Source organism: Parasteatoda tepidariorum, chromosome 3 (genome assembly GCF_043381705.1).
Source record: "Parasteatoda tepidariorum isolate YZ-2023 chromosome 3, CAS_Ptep_4.0, whole genome shotgun sequence".
In the NCBI taxonomy this organism is placed as follows: Eukaryota; Metazoa; Arthropoda; class Arachnida; order Araneae; family Theridiidae; genus Parasteatoda; species Parasteatoda tepidariorum.
In genome coordinates, this window is record NC_092206.1 from 64,732,469 (window position 1) to 64,741,810 (window position 9,342).

Genomic DNA, 9,342 nt, shown 5'->3' on the forward strand with positions numbered 1-9,342 from the left:
TCGTTTTTATTAAATTTATTAAAAATTCTACATACCTTGAGTTCTCGAATGCAACATTCCTAATTACAGCCTTCAAGTTCTAATAAATTAGTCTTCTAGAAGTTGCAACACCCCAGTTTTTAAGTCTCTATGGACACGTAATAATACATTTTTTACTGAATCTCTCAGATTTTACCCATGTAATATCAAGCTCATCTGTTGGGGATTTTAACCAACGCTTTTAAACGTACACCAATTTCTCTTAAATTTAATAAAATTTTAACGCATTTCAATTATGATTTAAACTTGTTTGCTTTCTCATAGTCGATGGTAATTAAAACACTGGATTGGTTAAGGAAGACAGTCAGTCAACTTGCTGAAATGATGGTTCAAGAGGAAATGCTTCCATCAAAAGATCTTCTTTATTTCCTCACTTTAGGAGAAGTTGATGAATTGATCCGCTACAGAAAATCTGGTCTAGTTTCCAAGTATGAGCATACTCTTGCAAATAAATCTGTTAAGGCTGTTTTTCAAAGGCTCCGTCGTAATATGAAATTACGTGTTTTTTTTTTTTTTTTTTTTTTTNTGTTATTTTTTTTTTTTTTTGTTTTTTTTTGTGAATAATATGCTATTTTTATAACTGCTGTGAATTTGCAGCTGTTACTTATGACTGTTAGGTCTGTTAGTTTAGCCTATCTACGGCCAGCGCTGTCTGCGCTTATTTTGAAAAGGGTTCAAAACGTCAATCTGAAGAAAAGCCACAGTTTTTTGAAAACAAAAATCGATTGTGGTCTAATTTTTTAATATTTAAAAACTTATTGAAAGGTTGCATTACCTGGGCTCATAAAAACTTGCAGAAACAGAAAATTCTGGAATGATTTTGATAATTTTCATCTAGGTGGAAAAATGTCGCAAAATTGGCGATTTTTAAAAAGTTTAATAACTTTTAAAATATTTAAGTTATTTGTCTGTTCAAAAGCCCTGATAATTTTTCACGGCAAGATTATATATATAGTTTAAAATCATCTCAATAAAGTGTAAGGCATATAAACTATGGCTTTTTTATTTTCCTTGACGATAGAGAGCTTCGAAAAACTGCGTTAAATTAATATAATGTAGGGCAAATTTGTTAAAATCTAATTAAGAAGTTTAGTAATGATTCTGTCCAAGTTAAACTGCAGAAATGTGTAATCAAGTGTAAGGAGAATAAAGTGCCTGCATTGCGTTCAACTTACAACTCAACCCTTTAAAGATTTAAGATTAAGTCCTAGAACATGATGATCCGATCATTAGAACAAAAGTTATTCAGGGTGGTCCGTTTTTTGTTTTACATACCATACACGTGTCTTAAAGTATTATGGAGGGAAAGACAAATTTCCAAAGGCATACCCAGCAACTTTAGAACAAGCGCACGTAGACATGAGATAATGTAAAATATTATTGTGAAAGCTTCTATCATGAATAACAACTAGTTACTATTCATTCTACCCTAATCATTACAGTACAACATAACTTCTGAAAATGTAATTGGTCCGATTTAAACAAGTGGTTGCGCATCGTTGCAAATTGCATTTAGAGTAAAAATATGTATTGTGAAAATTCTAATATTCAAAATATAATACTTTAAGGATTCGAAGAAGACGCTTTTATCTACTAATAGTTCGAAAGAACTAAAATAAAACAAAATGTTCTCAAAACAATAAGATAATTAAAATTAGAAAATTATTAACTAAATAAAAAATAATCCCTGCTTTTTATAATTTGCTTTATAATAAAATACTAAATATTTTTATTTCTTAGAGCTATTCGAAGAAAAAAACTTCATCCAAAGTTAGACAATTTGACCTTTCCTGAGATCATAACCGGTATACCAAAGCCAGTAAGTATTATTACTTTTATTTCAAACGCTAAAAATTAACAAATATGACCGTTTGTTTCCTTATTAAACTAAAGTGACCAAAAAGATACAAAAATGTATTTTTAAATGTTCTTTTTTTATTTAGGTAGAAGTTAAAGAAGACATGGAAAGCTTGTCAAAATCTTCATTTACAATTACAGGTGCATAAATTTTTGTTTTATTTTGTTGTATAATTTGTGCAGAAAAAAAAAGCTGAACAAAGATTGTAATTAGATTTACCTCAAAAAATGAAAAAAAATGTTTTATGGTAGCTAGCAAATTATGACCGGATTTTAAATATGACCAGATTTTATATATTTTGGTTGTAGAAACTATTGCACATATTACAGTAAGTGATGCACGGAGCTAGAGAAAATTACAAGTGTTGATCACTTACAAATGCTCGAAGTTTGGCATTTCTGTTGCGCAACTAACACCTAATATGTAAAAAGTTCATTCCACAAATTTTTCTGCTTTTTTTTTAAATTGCTAATAATGTACACATGTGTCCTGATTCTGTGTTTACGGCAGCAGTTGTCCGTGAACATTGCCCCGGACTTGCAGGTAGATTGGGATGATAGAAGCCTTGCTGCTAAGAAATAGAGACCGAACTGCATGCATCTGTTTTGATAATAATTTTAAAAACATTGCTTCAAAGTTGTCTTACTTAGCAGCGCCATCTGTTACCGAGAAATTTAACTAATTTTGCTACTTGGTAGGGAAAAAATTATCTTGTTTTCTAAACAAAATGCAGCAAACTGTTTCTCTCCGCTTTAGTTTAATAAATTTTTCAAATCATCGGTCATCTGGCTAATGTTTAATATTCATCATATATTGTAGGCACACCTGTATGCCAAGGAAAGGTGAGAGGTACTGCCCGTGTTATAAAATCTTTTTCTGAAGTTTCTCAAATACAGGTATGACTTTTTATCTGCCATCTCAATAGTCAAAATGAAATGGGACTATTGTTGATAAAATTAATTTATTACAGAATGGTGACATACTTATCACATATTCAACAGATATAGGTTGGACTCCCTATTTTCCCCTTCTGTCTGGAGTTGTCACAGTGCTCGGAGGATTAATATCACACGGTAATACAAAACATTTAGTTTGCATTTTACGCTCATTATTTATAATATACTGCAATACACTTTTTTGACAGCACCTGACTGTTTTAGCTAATGAATTTTTGTGTCACAGTGTTGCTACTAGAGGATTAGTAAAGGAAAATATTTTCCTATACATGCATTTAGATGTACGTACAGTGATCGGATTTTCACGAACTAAAACTCTGGTTAGTTAATCTTATGGTTTCGGGGTCAAACCTTAAATATGCTAATTAATTAATCCAGACGGTATTTTAAGTTACAAAAACATACATTCTCTGAATAAACATTCCTTTTTTTGACGAATTGAATTTGTGATACTGAAAAATAGGGGAAGAAGTAGCAGCAATCAGAAAAATACGGTCTCGATAGTTATGTCATGAGAACGGTCAAAAAATTTTCAATTCGTTTAAAAATTTCTCGAGATATAAAGAAATATGCAAAAAGTGAACTTAACATTAAGGGGTTCGAGTTTAGGTGCTCTCCTGCCTAAACTATTCAGTCCGGATTTTTTAAATTGCAGAAATCCCTCATATTTTGAAGGTCACAAATCCAAATTCGTCAGGAAAAAAAGGTATTTAGAGCCGAAAGGTATTTTGCTTATTATTTTGTAAGTTGAAATAAGGTCTATACCCTAATTAAATAATTAAGGGCTAATCTAAAATATGCTAAATACAGTTATAATTTATTTATTTATTTAATTTCCTCTAGAATTTATAGCGTGGTTGGCTAATTGCATCATTAAATTTGTAATTATTATGATTTAGAATTTTGTCTTAGTCTAGCTACAAATTCACCCGCTGCTCTGGCACATTCCCGTTGCCAAGTATTTAAAAACATGCCCTAGTAGAGCTACTAATTTTTTCTTATTTATTCATTCTAAGTAATTATTAAGTTAATAAATTTAGATTTAATAATATACTTTTTGGCTTTTTATAAATGTTTTCGCTAAAAAGGCAATCGAGGCATATTTCTATATTTTTTCTTTTTCTAAAAAACAGTGAAAGTCAATTTATCATTACCTATACAATTTTTTTTTTTAAACCTCTTCTTAGTTATAAACTATACCTTTGCTTCTGCGCTCAGTACGTAATTATTATTTGTTTTATTACTTTTCGACCGCAAAAAATAATGAAATTAGAGTCGTAAAATCATTATAAATTTTTTTTTTCATATTTCAAAGTAAAATGCATGCATGTAATATACTTTCTAAATAAGAAATATCTCTTTATTCTTAATTTTACTTTCTGAAAAAAAATATAGGTGCAGTAATCGCTAGAGAGTATGGTCTACCATGTATAGTTGGAGCACAAAATGCTTTGTCAGTATTTAAATCAGGTATCTAAATATTCAGCACTTCTTCCCAAAAACCATACTAATTATAAATATAAATACTTTCATGTTCTTCGATAATTTGTTTAGAAAGAATATTTTCATTTTCTTTAAGGGGACATTGTTCTTTTGGATGGCACGAAGGGAACCATCACAAAATTGGAGATTTTGGAGAACTCCTGATACTGTTAATATTTAATCCTGAACTGTGAAGTTAATGTAAACATTTGTCTTCAACAAAATCATTACAATATTGTAAAGTTACATTAAAAATATTTATTTTTCAAAGTAAGAGAATTCATGTTTCGCACGCTTTTTATTTTTTAACCCTAAACACAGAATTCATGTCAGCATGTGCATACAGAACATGATATACTCATAGTTAAATAAAATACTTTTTGAATAATAAATAAATTTATATTTACTGTCTATATTTAAATGAAATTGGATTAAAGTAAAATTACGTTCATATTTTAATTTGATATTGTTCTTGTGCTGTGTTCGGAACATACTTGCGATGCAATAATAAAATAATTTAATCAAATGGATTAACAAAAATTATTCTTCATACCTACGAAGTTAATGATATTTAATTTACACCTGAAACTTTTTTATTTTATAAGAACTACAAATCCAACTACTTATAACTTTAACATATAGTGTTAAATAATTATAAAGAAAATTGCAAATGCACGCATTATATGTGGGACCAGGCCTGTCCTCTCACTGAAATTCCAATGTGAGGTATATGATAAATCAATGTGTCAAAGGAGGGAATGTATTGTTATGAATAGATTGAAATGTGAACTTTAACTAATTTCCATCGCCAAACATTTGGCGAATGAAACAGGTTTCAAATTATAGTTCTCTTTAGCAATCCTTAAACATTATACCACCACGATTACTCAATATAGGATCAGGCCTTTCCTCTCACGGAAATTCTATCCAGCAGGAGATCGAAGTTTAGCATCAATAAACCTGAAGTATTGTCTTCTTTTTTATTCTTTTTTTTTTTCTAAAATAAGAATAAAAAGGAAGGAAAATGCTTCAAAATACTGGAAAGTTTACCTTAAGTTTTAAATTTACATTTGAAACTTTTTTATGCACTAAAAATTACAAATAACACTATTTACAACTTTATCAGATAGTTTTAAATTATTAAAGAAGAAAACAGGTGCACGCATTATATGAGTTTGGAGTTTAACGTTAACAAGCTTAAAGTATGTTCTAACTCTTTATTTTCTGGAGAGAAAAAAGTATAAAAGAAAGGAAAATACTAAAAAGTTTACGAGAAAACTTTAATTTAAATCTGAAACTTTTTTATCTATAAAAATTGCAAATAGAACTACTTCCATCTTTAGCAGATAGCTTTAAATTATTAACAAAGATAACAGAATCATGCATTATATAAGTTTGAAGCTTAGCATTAACAAGCCTGAAGTATTATCTTCCTTTTCATCATTTCCTTAAAAAAATAAATATAAGGAAAAAATACTTCAAAATATTAAGAAAATCCTAAAAAGTTTACAACAAAACTTTAATTTACATCTGGAAAAATTTTTATGCTTGTTACAACTCAAAATAATAATAATAATGGATAGAATAGTATTGCAAATTGAATATTTTATTTACATAATAGACGGAGTGTGTGATTGATTGATGGTAGTATTTAGATGTTAAATATTCAGTCATTGATTGGAAAAAAACACTGATAATTTATTATTTAATTTTGTCCTATGATACAAATGTCGATGATACCTATCGAAATTTTAAAGGTATATTTTATCACTATCACTAGAAATTCTACCATTATGAATTTTTTTTTCTGGTTCATGGCCACCCTGCTAATCAATTTTCTGAGACTCTCTTCAACATATGAGTCAGCTCTTGAAAAATGGGATCATAAAGCGGATCTAAATTCTAAGCTTAGATAACCATTTAGCTTAAACTTAATTTATAGTAAAATTAATAATTTTGTCTAGCACAACAGATCTTTTCAATAAATATCTTAGTATTTTTTCAACCAAAGGTGCAAATTTAGTTATACATGATGACAACTGAGTCAACATATAACGAAAAAAGGGTATTTTCTTAATAGAGTCTAGATTTTTGGTTTGATTTACATTTTTTAATATTTTTTTACTTTATATTATACCCGGTTTTTCAAAGCCGACCCGAATCTTAGCTTACGACTGTCAATGCCTTGTAATTTTGTAGTTAACTCAGAAGACAAGGTTATCTGACAGACAATGCAATGGAGTTTTATCTTAAAAATAAACCCCGTGATAACATATTTATTACCTCTATTACTAAGGTATTTAAGATAAATATCTGCATAAAATAATTATTAAAATTAGGTGAAAATAATTTGGAAAATAATTTTACAACCTTACAGTTGAAACAGCTTTATAATTAGTTTCGAGCACCAGAGCGTAAAAATCACATTTATCATATTTATTTCGACATCCAACGGTAACGCAAATATAAGTGAAGTACAAAGTAATTTTGATTTCAATTCAAGGCTGGAAATCTCACTACAAAAATTATCAAAAAAGTGAGACGAGTTGCGCCATCTCTTAGCAATATTCAGAAATACAAAAATAATCGCGGGATTTAAAGAGACGCGCAAGTATTCAATTTAGAAGAATTCAATTTTTATGACGCAATTTTTCTCTTCGCATGGCATGCAACGTCGATCATACTTTCACAAAAACGTCGAGCGTATGAGATGCAGCGCCGACAGAAGAGGGATTTAAAAAAAGAGTTAAAAATCTAGCAATAAGATCTCCGTTTTGTCATATTTATTTTTTAAAAAACAATTTCGAATAAAATATTTTTTTTTAATTTCCTGTAGAAAAAAAATAAAATATCTAAAATGTACACGCTTCGAATTCCGTGCAATCATGTTTACTTGGCTTTGAGATAATCGTTAGTAGCAGCTTTAAATAAAACTGTGAGGGGAAAAAAAAGGAAAACTAATCTTGAAAAGCATTCTAATTAACTTAGAAGCATAATTTTTTGTGCCATTTAAAAAATATTAATGGCATTTCTGTACTCGCATGAAGGGATGAATTCCTGGGAATAATATACTATTTTCATGACTGATGCGTATTTTCAAGAACTGTTCATGGCCTAAAGTCATGAAAGCATCAAGTTCAGCCTACCTTTAGCTTGCTCACTCTATGTTTATTTTGAAAATGGCATAAAACGTAAGTATGGAGAAAAGACGCAGTTTTCAGTCACAAAGAAAATGAATAGCGCTTATGGTCTAATTTTTTAATATTTAAAAACTTTCTTTGTTACTACATTACCTGGGCTCATAAAAATTTGCATCAAAATTGGAATAAAGCATTGGTTTTGACAATTTTCATCTAGGTGGGAAAATATTACCAAGCAAGCGATTTTTTTTAAATTAATAACTTTTAAAATATTGTACTTATTTGTCCATTCTAAAGCCCAGATAATTCCTCACATTAAAATAGTTTAAAATAACGACTTTGTTTCATGAATAAGGCCCTTCAACGTGGCTTTTTTTATTTTCCTTGGCGAAAGAGCTTCAAAAAACATGTTAAAGGATGCATTAGTTTAAAGACCAATTAAAATATGTTACTGTGATTATCAATTATTCAGGCACTTTATCTTTTTATGTGTGACATACTATTGTATTTATTCACTCATTCTTAGATGGTGTCAACTTGTCTGGTGGTAGTGAAATATGTTTCATTCACTTGTGTTTGTTTCATTCTGCTTCAATTGTATAACTTTGAAAGAGTGCCACCTCTGTGTGATTCATTCATGAAAGAAATGCTCTCTGTCGGAGAATCATATATATTTGTTCTATGGGTGGTATATAGATAAGGAGTCAGTAAATGTTATCAACTCAAAGGGGGGGGGGTAGTTTTTGCACACAAGCACAGAATACCTGTACACCTCTGTTATTCCTATTATTTGACAGGTGGCTTTAGAAGTAATAGTATTTCTGTTAAAAAATGCATTCGTTTATAGTATAATTACTGATTAATTCTCCCAATTTTAATCTGATCATTAAAATGCATTGTATTTAAAGCATTTAATTTTCTATTGAAATTCTTATTATTAAGTTTGGGGAAAAGATGAAAGAGGCAATGATAAGATGAAAGAAGAAATCCAACATCACGTAAATTATGAAAAGGAAAAAACTCAATTTCTGTACCAAAAAAAAAAAAAGAAAAGAAGAAGAAAGGAAAGTGTCTTAAAAATTTATGTTTCTCCATACATTTTTTGTCATGCATACAGATGGTCATATTGGTTTGATTAAGAATTGCAACATTTGACATAGTTGCACTATTTCACTCATTTATTTTCAAATCTTATAACACAGAAAAAACTGACACTTTCTTACCAAATCCTTTTTTTTTCTATTTTACACTTTCTTACAGCAGGTAGAAAAATTTTAAAATTTCAAAAAAATCCACTTAGTAAAAGGTTATAAATATTAATCTATATCAGAAACATCTTATGTACTAAAAACTGCAAATAGAACTACGTACAACTTTAGCACATAGTTTTAAATTATTAAGGAAAATAACAAATGCATGCATAATATGAGTTTGGAATTTAACATTGATAAGACTGAATTATTATTTTTTTGAAAAAAATAAAAACTAATGAAATACTTCAAAATATTGGAAAATATATGACACAGCTTTAATTTACATCTTAAATTTTTTTATGCTCAAAAAAATTCAAATAGAACTTATTCCGTTCCATTTTCTTCTTTTAAAAAAGAAAAAAATAAATAAAAATAATGTGTAGATTTCATACTCTATATTTTTTTTTTAAAAATTTAATTAAGTATATTAATCAATTTCCCCTCAGAGATTTATTTCTTATTGTTTTCTCAACGCAATTAATTTAAGTCAATGAACCGGTTTTCATAAATAGTAATTTGCACGATAATTAAATTATATACAAGTGCTAAAACTTTTCTATGAAAACGTTAATATGATTTATATATCAAAAAACTTAGTAAAGACATCGAAAAAC

At 28.7% G+C, this 9,342-nt stretch overlaps 1 protein-coding gene across 1 annotated transcript in view; it reads left to right on the top strand.

The window, feature by feature from the left end:
* The window catches only part of LOC107445683 (rifampicin phosphotransferase), a 57,022-nt gene extending 52,408 nt beyond the window's left edge, over positions 1 to 4,614 (top strand). The window contains exons 31-37 of the mRNA XM_071178748.1: positions 304 to 467; positions 1,780 to 1,858; positions 1,983 to 2,037; positions 2,717 to 2,793; positions 2,868 to 2,970; positions 4,249 to 4,323; positions 4,433 to 4,614. Coding sequence (XP_071034849.1) covers positions 304 to 467; positions 1,780 to 1,858; positions 1,983 to 2,037; positions 2,717 to 2,793; positions 2,868 to 2,970; positions 4,249 to 4,323; positions 4,433 to 4,500 — 621 coding nt within the window. The 3' untranslated portion in view covers positions 4,501 to 4,614. The remainder of the gene's footprint in view (positions 1 to 303; positions 468 to 1,779; positions 1,859 to 1,982; positions 2,038 to 2,716; positions 2,794 to 2,867; positions 2,971 to 4,248; positions 4,324 to 4,432) is intronic.
* The last annotated feature ends 4,728 nt before the right edge of the window (positions 4,615 to 9,342 follow it).